Source organism: Microtus oregoni, unplaced genomic scaffold (assembly GCF_018167655.1).
Source record: "Microtus oregoni isolate MIOR12 unplaced genomic scaffold, Mior012 000038F_ref0000394, whole genome shotgun sequence".
In the NCBI taxonomy this organism is placed as follows: Eukaryota; Metazoa; Chordata; class Mammalia; order Rodentia; family Cricetidae; genus Microtus; species Microtus oregoni.
This window is the reverse complement of record NW_024543097.1, coordinates 22,937,272-22,948,504: the sequence shown is the minus strand read 5'-3', so window position 1 is coordinate 22,948,504 and position 11,233 is coordinate 22,937,272. Positions and strand designations below refer to the sequence as shown.

The following is an 11,233-nucleotide window of genomic DNA, read 5'->3' as shown; positions in this document are numbered from 1 at the left end:
TTCCTTCACTGGAAGGCAGAATATGAACAAAACATTGTAGTTAAGGCATTATAAGATTCTGTAATTGTTGCTTTATTTTCTCTCCCTCTCTAACCTCTGAGAGTCAATGGACAGATTTGCCCATCAGTATAAACATATATCTGCAATGAACCATTTTTAGTTAGCAACATATAAAAAACAAAACATATGGTGTCTTGTCTTTGGAATCTTCTTAAAAGATTTATTGATTGATTTTTCTGACCTAAGGAGTGATTCTTTTTTTAATTACTTGAGAATTTCCTACATGTGTGTAATGTGTTTTGACCAAATCCACCCTTTTCCCTCCCCTCCAATTCCATTTCTTCTTCAAGCCCCTCCATTTTTCCATACCCAACTTCGAGTGCTCTTTTTTTTTTCTTAATCCAGTCAGCTTTCCAGCATGACTGGGGCAGGAACTCTCAAATCCCACCCCATCTGAGGAGACTAACCCCGCTGCAGAGGGCAGTCCTACACCATGCACCAAGTGAATGAAGTTGATTTGGAATGCAGCCCCACCCACCCTGGCTGCTCAGGTGGTAGTTACAATATTTCAGTCCTACAGGCCTCAGGCACCTGTTCTCTGATTCTTGAAGAAACTTTCACAACTCTTGACTGGGCTGCGTGTGCACCGAGGGAGCAGGGTGTGACGTCACACTGCTATTCTTTGACGGGACAGCAGAGGTTCCCCGCCCCCTACAGAAGGTTCAACATCTCCACTGTCCCGGGAGTTCATCCTGAAGGACAAACATCGATCAGGGTTAAATTGACAATAAAAGGGCAGGAGCAACAGGGACTCACCAGCCAGGCCTCGCCTCCGAGTCCAGCGCAGAGCTAACTGGGAAATGTTCCGGATGTTGACCAAGACCAGTGTGACGCTGGGCAGCAGAGCTGCAGGTTGGGTACGGACCATGGGCTCACACCAGCTGCTGGTGCCACCCCCAGAGGCCCTGAGCAAGCCCCTGTCAGTTCCTAAGCGGCTCCTGTTGGGTCCAGGGCCCTCCAATTTGGCTCCTCGAGTGCTGGCAGCCGGAGGGCTAAGGATGATTGGCCATATGCAGAAAGAGATGTTTCAGGTAGGCCTTGGCGGCAACAGCCTCAGCTTAGGGGTGGTGATCACTTGGTGACGGGCAAAGGAAAGGGTCTCACCTGTGTGCATACTGTCTAGATCATGGACGAGATCAAGCAAGGCATCCAGTATGTGTTCCAGACCAGGAACCCCCTCACGTTGGTGGTCAGTGGCTCGGGACACTGTGCTATGGAGACTGCCCTATTCAACCTGCTAGAGCCTGGGGACTCCTTTCTAGTGGGAGCCAACGGCATCTGGGGAATGCGGGCTGCAGAGATCGCTGAGCGCATTGGTAAGGGAAAGAGCGGTCTATAACACTGTGTTCCTCCTCCGCCTCCAATGTTATCCCTCCAGTGGCCTGGCCTCCTGAGGGAATCCAGAAGCTGTCTCCAACAGATCAGGCCTGTGCCATCCTGTTGGGCACTCCTTCCTGTAGCCCTAATGCCTCCTCCCTGAGGCAGGCATCAGAGTATTCTCCTGCCCCAGCAGATGAATGCAGACTGACATTTCAGTTAGAACAAGATTGTTTCTGGAATGCATGGATGAAGTGCTGCTGGGAGACCCCCCGGGCTGAGCTCTAGAGGACCTCAGGAAGACTAGAATTTCAGAGACTAACACCCTCCCCAAATCTTAGAACCTTGTTCATCTGTAAAATGTAGACCTAGGGACAGTTGTCCCTTTATTGTCCGAGATGGAAGAGGACAGGTGTGCTCCCAGACTTCCTGGTAGACCCCGGCCTTTGCAAATGGCCTGCATGGTTCACAAGATTATGACCACAGTGTTGATGGACAGCCAGAGGGCCCAGGAGGGTATGGAGCTCCCGCCGCTTCCTGATAGGCCACCATTTGCCTTTATCTATCTGTCTGTCTGTCTGTCTGTCTGTCTATCTATCTATCTACCTTTCTTTCTTTCTTTCATTTGTTTTTCCTTCTTTCCTTTCTCTCTTCTTCTTCTTCTTCTTCTTCTTCTTCTTCTTCTTCTTCTTCTTCGACTTCTTCTCTCTTTTTTTAAATGTGCATTGGTGTTTTGCCTGCATGTGTGTCTGTGTGAGGGAGCCAGATTCCCCTGGAACTGGAGTTACAGACAGTTGTGAGCTGCCCACATGGATGCTAGAAATTGAACCTGGGTCCTCTGGAAGAGCAGTCAGTGCTCTTAACAGCTGAACCATCTCTCCAGGCCCTCGGCCACCATTTTCATAAGTAGCCAGGGTAGGACAGGGCTAGGGACTCAAGGAGACATTGGTCATCCAGGCTCCTGTTTGCCCTTCACTGAGACCTGAGTGGCTCAGGTCCCTCCCCTGCTAGGACCCTTGTTGTGAGCAGGTGCACGTGGCATAGACAAGAAGCAGGGCAGCTGCTTGGTTACTGGTGTCACCAGACCCGCAAGGTCAAGACCTACATCATCCTCTTATCCTTTGCTCAGTCTTCCACCCAAAGGCATGGGGTATCTGGGAACTACACCTGGGTCAGGTGGGTTCCCATGCCATCTGCTGTGCCCAGAGTGACCTCTGTAGATGCCATCTTTACGGTGAGGCTGCCAAGAGCCTCAGGTGCATAGCCTGAGGAGGGACTTCTCAAAGCCCTGGAGGCCAGGACAGCGCTGCATCTACGCAAAAAGCAGCCTTCCCAGAGCATGCCCCACTCCCTCTATGGAATAGCCAGCCACCTGGGAGACAGCATGTACGGGGTCCCCCACCCTGTTTCTTATTCACAACCCATTCTGCCCCTGTCCTCAGGAGCCCGTGTGCACCAGATGATCAAGGAACCTGGAGAACACTACACACTGCGGGAGGTGGAGGAGGTACTGCAAACTGAGTCATGGTGGGAGGTACTGGGCTGAGATGCTGAGACCTGGGGCTTGCTTGACTTGGGTGTTAGTGTCTAGGACTGGCCACAAGAAGGAAGCCAGTACCTAGAGACAGGTGGAAAGCCTCCCTCTGACTGAAAATGAAGTCTGGGACGCAGTCCTGTGGGCAGGGCCAGTGTGGCTGCAAGCTGTGTGGGGTTAGGGAGGCACAACTTGGTACTGAAATCCAGGGTGCCAGCCCCTCCCTGCGAGGTCAGGTCAGTCCCAACCTACCTGAAGACTGGGGAGGATGCCAGTCACTCTTTCTTCTTGGCAAAGCCTTCCACCCGGTTCCCTCCATCAGCACACACTGACAGGAAGCGAGTGAGGCACATCGCATTCTTGCTTGCTACATTGGCCTGCTCCACTTTGGAGGGAGCTGGTCGTATGTGGACGATCCTCACACGCCGATGTCCCTCTGTAAGGGGCCAGCTGATCCAGGGAGAGGTCCCCATCAGCTCTACACACAGCTGTCACCTCTCTCCCTCAGGGCCTGGCCCGGCACAAACCAGTACTGCTGTTCCTGACCCACGGGGAGTCATCCACTGGTGTGATGCAACCCCTAGACGGCTTTGGGGAGCTCTGCCGTAGGTGAGTCTGGCCTAGGGTGCCAGTACCAGGATGGAACAAAACTTATAACCTGGCTGGATGATGCTGGCAGGAAGCTGCGGGGATGGTGGTGGCAAGGTATCCCAACTCTCCCGTTCTGCCTTCCTTCCTGCCACTGTCCCACGACAGCAGAGAGTTTGCTCCAGGCTGAATGCATGTGCTCAGCTTTTATCTGGCGAGGATACAAGGGCTGGACCAAGCACCCTCTCGCCAGATGCCACCACGGTGGTACTGACCTTGGGGGGCCCATGGCCAGCAAAGGCTGGGATGACCCACAGTGTGTGTGCATCTCAAAGCCTGCTTTCCCCAGGCACCAAAGCTTCCCCTTGCCTGCACTTCTTCCCCACCCCCACACAGGGATTTACAGGAGAACGGCTCCAGGTCATAGTAGCCCCTCTGGAAGCCGGGAGTGCTGTCTGTAGTGTTGGCCACAGACCTCTCCACAGCCGTAGAGGGTTGCCATGCAGATCCACCATTGGCCTCAGGGACGTGGAGCCCATGCGGGCAGGGACCCCACTGAAAGAATCCCTCACAGAGTCCTGCCCATGCAGGAAGCCCAATTAGACCATGGGGTTCAAGCCTTGCCCATGGCTGTGCCTACATAGTTCTATGAGGAAATCTGGATAGAAGAGAATGAACGTAACTGGCTGTTACTAGAGGTGGACTCTGGCCTCTAAAGGCTGTGCGTTTGTGGCAGCTGGCCAAGTGTGCAGCTATTGGTGGAGGGAGGCCCAGACCTTTGTGCTGCTGGATTGCACCGGCTCTTAGCACTCGGAACCCTGGTTGACTCCCATCATTCTCTGAGAAGTCCTGCAACAGAGCCACCTGGGTTGTGACCCAGCCACCCAGCCCCAATATAGATGCCTGCTCAACCCTACAGCTGCTTCTGGTTTCAAGGAGCTGCTTTAGGGAGGGAATACCATGTAGGAAGTGAGAGGGACCCCTCCTGTTTCCTTGCTGCCCTTCCCTTGCTCCACCCTTGCCCCCCGCCCCCCTACCCCACCAGACACCTAGTCCCAGCTGAACTCTGAACTCCCAGGATCTCTTCTTTTTTAAAAAAAAAAATATTTATTTATTTATTATGTATACAATATTCTGTCTGTATGCCTAAAGGGCAGAAGAGGGCACCAGACCTCTTTACAGATGGTTGTGAGCCACCATGTGGTTGCTGGGAATTGAACTCAGGACCTTTGGAAGAGCAGGCAATGCTCTTAACCACTGAGCCATCTCTCCAGCCCACCCCAGAATCTCTTCTAATTCACTGTGTTGCCTCAATGCCCATTATTTCTCCAGGTACCAGTGCCTATTCCTGGTAGACTCTGTAGCATCGCTGGGCGGGGTCCCCATCTACATGGACCAACAAGGTAAGAGCATGACCTGCTCCCATATTCCAGGTCACACATGCTGGCAGACTCCGAGGCTACAGAAGGCTCAGTTTGACAGTTCCTGTAGGCCCACTGCTGGACCGTAACTGAGTTTACAGCCGTCTCCACAGGCCCTGGCAAAAGAAGTTTTGTAGCTTGATGTTTGCTAGGTAGGCAGAAAGTCCAAGCAGCGTGGCAGGGCTTCTGGCATGGGTCCTGGCTGCGTCACCTCATGGAAGACAGCAACACAGTAAACAAGGGGAAGCCATCACAGGGTGGGATGAGAAGCCAGAGACCAGGAAGTGAAAGATTCGCTCTTTCATAACAGCCCCTTTCCTAAGAACTAGGCAGGGTGGATTCCCGAAGACAACCAGGGACACAATCACTTCCCGATAGGTTGGGCCTCTCAGAGGCCCCAGCCCTCCCATACCATGCTGAGGACAAGCTTTCCAACACATACGCCTTTGGGGGCAGCACAGCAACACATCCACCACAGCCTTGGATCCCACACAGACTCCGAAGCGAATCGACAGCCTGAGTATCTGCCAGGCCACCGGACAGGGTGTGGGGATACAGCGGGAGTCAGCTGCTACTCTGGGGGTCTTTGGGAGGCACTCCAGCTGCAGTAGGAGCAGACAGGAGGAGGAAAGGTGGGACCCTGTGTATCAGATGCAGCAAGTCCAGTGTCACGGGTGTCGGCGCCGTCCCTTGAATGCCATGCTATGCTGCCCAGGCTTGGCTGTTCACAGGGTTAGAGAAGCCATGCCAAGAGGCTCCGGCCTGGGGTCATCTGAGACCTGAAGCCAGGACTCTCCCATATGCCTCCTAGTTTCTGACTATCAGTGGAGACTTGGTACTCCAGTCACAGAACATGGTTTGGACTGGACAGACACACCTATTTGGTAAATTCCTCTGTGAGATCTCAGACATCCCCTTCTCCATCCCCGTCCTAGGCATTGACATCTTGTACTCTGGCTCCCAGAAGGTCCTGAATGCCCCACCAGGAATCTCCCTCATCTCCTTCAGTGATAAGGCCAAGTGAGTGGTCCCCACCTCACCTTGGGGTGTGGATGCAGATGGGGTATCCCTGACCCTTGGAGGGTGGAAAGGAAAGGTTCCATGTCAAAACCTCTCCCTGATCACCCTGCTGGGATGTCCTAAAAGCCAAGATGTGTTCAAAACTGGCTTGTAGGGTAGTGGTAGTTGGGATAAGGGTGGTGGGAGCAGGGGGGTTTGGGGGCAGGGGTGAACACATCCAGGCCCAGTTGTGGGCAGGATCAGAGGCTGGTATTCTGGAGGCGCCCAGTATCAGGCTAAGGGGTGATTGATCCAATGTGTCTGAATACTCAGAACCCAGCACCCACCCTTCCACCCCCAGATCAGCTCCTTGGAGCCGGCACAGGAACTGCCAGAGACAGGCACAAACCATCCTTCACTCTGCAGTTCCACCATCATCTCAGGTTCCTGCAGTCTAGATCCCGAGCCAGGCCAGTGGGATTGGAAGGAGAGACAGGGTCACGAGAGAGAGAGAGAGAGAGAGAGAGAGAGAGAGAGAGAGAGAGAGAGACCCCAGTGGGTTATGACCATCAGCCACAACCAGCCTTGGTGTCCCAACCCAAAGGAGTCAGTTTTGGTATGGTCAGGAATTCTTCCTGGCTGTCATGGCAGACACCAGCGGTGCCATAGGGAAAGTGGGGGCTGAGAGCTGGTTAGAGAGGGAGGAAGCTCATCCGGAGAGGCACGAAGGGTTAGAAAGTTCCACCTGGGAAAGCAGTGTGCCACCCAAGTCTGGGCCTCAGTTTCCCTGAGAAATGAGGCAGGACAAACCCGTGGGCAGAAGTGGAAGGAATGAAGAGACTAAGCATGGTGGGGGCAGAGGGCTTAGGTACCCACGTGACAATCACATCCATTCAGATCACATAGGGCTGGGAAGCCTGAACACGCTCACAAGCTCCTGAGAGCTCAAGCTCCATGATAGGCTTTCTGCCCCTGCACCCCATCTGTGGCACAGGACAGCCCAAAGCCAGGGACGGGTACTCAGATGAGTTTCTCTTGCCCAGACACAAGGTCTACTCTCGGAAGACAAAGCCGGTCTCCTTCTACATGGACATCACGTATTTGGCCAAGCTGTGGGGCTGTGAGGGCAAGACCAGAGTGTGAGTGTCGGGCAGGGCCAGGGGTGAGGGTAACAGGGTGGCTGCGCCCTGTGCCAGCTGTGCATCAGCCTCCTCTCAGCCATGCACAGCCAGTTCTCCATCTCATGCCTTTGCGCCTTTAGCTGCCAGGCTCTAGTGGGAAACTCCTATGCTGGCCTCACCTGTCACTGGCCCAGAGGCCCGGGTTCAATAAACACCCTCTGCTACCATTTCCATAATCCTTGTCCTCCATCAGCTTTCTACACCTGGTTCCGCTATATCCTCCTAGTTCAGGCCTCAGTTTACCTCTCTTGGAAGGTTCACCAGAGATTCCATAGACTATCTTGGTCATAATCCCAAGGGGTCTTGTATTAAACACAAGACAGGGAACCAGAACTGGGAAGATAGAATTCTTCCCAAGGAGGAACAGGGAAGGAGCTAGGCTGGTGGGCACAAAGGGTCCAATGTTGGCTTCCTGGGAACATAGAATCTTGGTAGCAAGGGGATCCACTCTGTATTTCTCCCCTTTCCCTTCATGTTGCCAAGCTCTATGTTGGCCTTCCCTCTCTGGTATCCTTGACTCTGTGACTCTGAAACAGGAAAGTGTCCCTGAGATACGACTGGCTCCTGCCATAGAGGCTGAGATGCTGGGATGGGACAATCAGCTCCTGGCCCAGCCCCTCCCATGATACTGGACCAGGCTTTTGTTGTTGTTGTTCCTCAGAGTTCACCATACCACGCCTGTCATCAGCTTATACTGCTTGAGGGAGAGTCTGGCGCTCATCTCAGAGCAGGTACTAGAGGGAATTCTGCCCAAGGAGGTGGGGGGTGAGGGAGGAGAAAGAGAAAGGGAAGAGAAGGAAGGCCCTCAAACCTGTGTGCACCTCAGACTGGGCACCTGTGGGATTCTTCCTTCCCCGTGAGTCCCTCAGATTGCTCTGGAGAAAGGGGGCAAGAGGGTTCCTGAGACAGCAGTGAAGCTGTTTGCCAACAGACCCAGGCTTCCCAGTAGGATAAGCTGCAGTGTAACTGGAAAGACGGAGTTCTTCTAAGGAGGGCCAGGGAAGGAATGGCTTCTTCGGCAAGGAGGGTGGAGCACTATGGAAAGACTGGGAAGACAGAGCCCAGGACAGACAGAGACACCCTCATCTGACCCTTCAGTTACCAAGCAGAGCACAGGGCAGGCTGAAAGAGGGGGAATCCCTGAAATAGAGTGGGGGCTCTGAGAGGTAGGTTGGTGAGAGGGGTCTCAGGGTCGGGGTGTGTGCAGCCGCTGCTCCGTAAATCAATGGCTATCTTAGCTTGTGTCGTTCTAACGGAAAGCCACACGCAGAGTGCTTTACAGTTAGATTTACTCAGCTGATAGTTTTTGGAAACTGGAAAATCTAAGTTCAAGGCCAGGTTCTACACTTAACTCCATCCTAGCGTATCTGAGGCATCACTTGGGCCAGAGAGCCAGGTGGAGTAAGAAAAGGTTATTCTGGCTTCTGACTTTTTTTTTAAATTAAAGTCTCATGTAGCCCATGCTGGCCTCAAATTCACTATGTATCTGAGTTCCAGGCTAGCCTTGAATTCCCAATTCTCCTGCATCTACCTCCCAAGTTCTGAGATTACAAGCAGGTACCACCATGCCCAGCGATCTTAGGTTTCATTATAAACCCCACCGTCAGACACAAGCCAGCACCCCTTGTGGCTTCTGTATCGCTAGCCAAGATAGTTTCCACCTAAACCTTGGGGGCACACCGGGCCACCGCAGCACTCAGGAGAGTCAAGAAGGGGTTGGAACACTGCAGGCATGTGCAGGTTCTAGGCCAGCTGGGTGTGACTGGGTCAGGGCTTGTGTCCAGTACAGAGTCCAGTCTCAGGAAATGGAGGTGAAGTGTGGGCTACAGGCCCAGTTGGTTGTGCAGGGTCACAGGACAGAAAACACCCACCAAAGTCTGACGGCATTCCTCTGGGTCCTGATGTCCTTCATTGACCATTGCTAGCCACAGAGGTCATGATGAGGCCCTGGGCTATGGTTATCATGTTTGCGTTCTTAGGACCACCCCCCAAAAAAATTGCTGCATAAGGAGTGGGTTAGAGATGTGGTGACCCGTGATCTAAATGGTCACCTACACCCTGGCTTAGGCTCTGAACTGAGGGGACATCCCTGTGGAGCAAGGGCTAGGGTTGAGATGGACAGGGAAAGGAAAGAAGTCACGGGGAGCCAAGCATGGTGGCCCCTACCTGTAATGCCAGCACTCCGGATGCTGATGCAGGATTAAGAGTTTGTGGCTAGCCTGGTCTACATACTGAGACCCTGAAACGGAAGAAGGAAGAGTGTTGGGAAAGAGGTTAGCTCAGTGGACTCCGGCAGCTTTTGCCTGATGATCGCTGTGCTAAGGAGCTGAGCAGAACCAGTGGCCAATGGAGGCAGGAGCTGATTGGAAAGATGTGACCTGGAGGTGATTGTGGGTCTCGAGTGGGCAGGACTAGCTCTTAGAGGTCATGCATCACATTTCCTTGAGGTCCATGGTCAGAATAAATAGGACCTGACTGATCACACCAGACCTGTATGGCCCGCAATCCCAACCTCCCCTAGTGCAGCCTATACTTTGAAATGTGTCCTGCCTATCTCCCCAGAGCCCACTGGGTACCCATTGGAGGCTGGCACCCACCTCTCTCCCTCTCAGACCCAGAAAATATCCGCTATTCTCAAGTTGATCAAGCCTAGACCCTCTTGTCTCCTCAGGGCCTGGGATTCTAGAAGTTACCTCAGTATACCCATGCCACAAAGCCTTGTGGGTCCTACCATCTGGGGCCGGGGGGGCTTCCACCATGTCTGCTGGTCATGGCCACCTTCCCCCCCCCCTCCCGCAGGGCCTGGAGAATTCCTGGCAACGGCACAGGGAAGCCACAGCGTATCTGCATAAACGTCTGCAGGAGCTGGGCCTGCAGCTCTTTGTGAAGGACCCGGTGAGGAGGCCAAAGGAAGGGGGAGCCCGCCAGTTGACCCAGACACTAGTCCAATGGGGAGGGTGAGGCTACCATCGATTGCTGAGACCAAGTGCCATGTTTCAGTGGGACTTGAGCCCCCCAAAGCTGGGGGCAACCCCTTTAGGCCCTTGGCAATCTCCAGATGGCTCCTGTTCCCTGCCAAGGGAGCCCTCCCTGCAGGAGCCACCAGCCAAGTGGCAAGTTTCTCTGGATTCTAAAAGCCAGGGCAGGTCCAGAAACCTGAGCTTCATCATAGAGGCTCCTCCTCCTCCTCCTACATGGCTGAGCCTGGCACTTCTTGCAGGCAATCCGGCTACCCACAGTCACCACGGTGACGGTGCCTGCTGGCTACAACTGGAGGGACATCGTCAGCTACGTGCTGGACCACTTTAACATTGAAATCTCTGGTGGCCTTGGGCCCTCTGAGGAGAAGGTGAGGAGGCGCTTGGAGCACCAGAGGCACTAGACACCCTGTATTGAGCTCCCCACCTGTGTGGGTCACTGCAGGGCCCAGAACAGCACCTCAGGTAGAATATCCTCAACCCTCTCCACACAATAGGAAAGTCACACATCAGCTTTACCAGGTTCACTCTGTGTGCTGAGGGACCTTCCCTGGTCCCACCCATGGGCTCTCTATGTTTTGGGGACAGAAGGGAAGGCTGGCTCTGGCCCCTGTGTGGCATGCATGAAACCACTTCCCTCCTGCATACCAGATGGATGGTGTTCCCATGTGGTAAATACACCCTACCCTGACCAGCTCCTATTGGGGAAGGGGCTACAAACAGAGATTGACATCTTTCTGTTCCATGCCTGCCAGGTGCTACGGATTGGCCTGATGGGCTCCAATGCCACCACGGAGAATGTGGACCTCCTGGCCAAGGCCCTGAGAGAAGCCCTGCAACATTGTCCTAAGAACAAGCTATGAGCAAACTTTCACCGGACTATGCACTCCTGAAGCGGCTGGAAGTATCACAGGAACCAAAAGATAGTACAAGGCCACCAGGCTTGGGGACGCAAAGCTGCTGACACAGCCTGGCGAGGTGGGAAGGAACAGCGTGAAGCTGCCCGTCTCCCCCCCAGATGGGACCTTACACAGAGTGGTAATCACCATCCAATAGCGCTGCGGTGTAGAGGCCGCTGCCCTCTGGGAAGAATCAATAAAGTGCCAGTCACGCCTCTTCTCTGTGTCAAATTGGGTGTGGAAGAGAGAACTGGGG

At 53.8% G+C, this 11,233-nt stretch overlaps 1 protein-coding gene across 3 annotated transcripts; it reads left to right on the top strand.

Annotated features, from left to right (window-relative positions):
• The first annotated feature begins 823 nt into the window (after positions 1-823).
• LOC121433333 (serine--pyruvate aminotransferase, mitochondrial) lies at positions 824-11,194 on the top strand. 3 transcript variants are annotated; one of them, XM_041631692.1, is made up of 11 exons: positions 824-1,091; positions 1,184-1,376; positions 2,820-2,884; positions 3,420-3,520; positions 4,832-4,902; positions 5,856-5,940; positions 6,963-7,058; positions 7,762-7,831; positions 9,900-9,995; positions 10,321-10,449; positions 10,834-11,194. In XM_041631692.1, the coding sequence occupies exons 1-11, from the start codon at positions 861-863 to the stop codon at positions 10,939-10,941; spliced, it is 1,245 nt and encodes a 414-aa protein (XP_041487626.1). In that variant the 5' UTR covers positions 824-860; the 3' UTR covers positions 10,942-11,194. The 3 variants fall into 3 exon arrangements, with proteins under 3 accessions (XP_041487626.1, XP_041487627.1, XP_041487628.1); XM_041631693.1 differs by lacking the exon at positions 9,900-9,995; XM_041631694.1 differs by lacking the exons at positions 9,900-9,995; positions 10,321-10,449.
• Positions 11,195-11,233: the final 39 nt, after the last annotated feature.

What these genes read in the sequence shown, in the direction of transcription:
- LOC121433333 (XM_041631692.1), top strand. Translation starts at nt 861, where the DNA reads ATGTTCCGGATGTTGACCAAGACCAGTGTGACGCTGGGCAGCAGAGCT. An exon ending in TTTGGGGAGCTCTGCCGTAG is followed by an intron (nt 3,521 to 4,831) that starts GTGAGTCTGGCC and finishes TTATTTCTCCAG; the next exon opens with GTACCAGTGCCTATTCCTGG. An exon ending in TTGGGCCCTCTGAGGAGAAG is followed by an intron (nt 10,450 to 10,833) that starts GTGAGGAGGCGC and finishes CATGCCTGCCAG; the next exon opens with GTGCTACGGATTGGCCTGAT.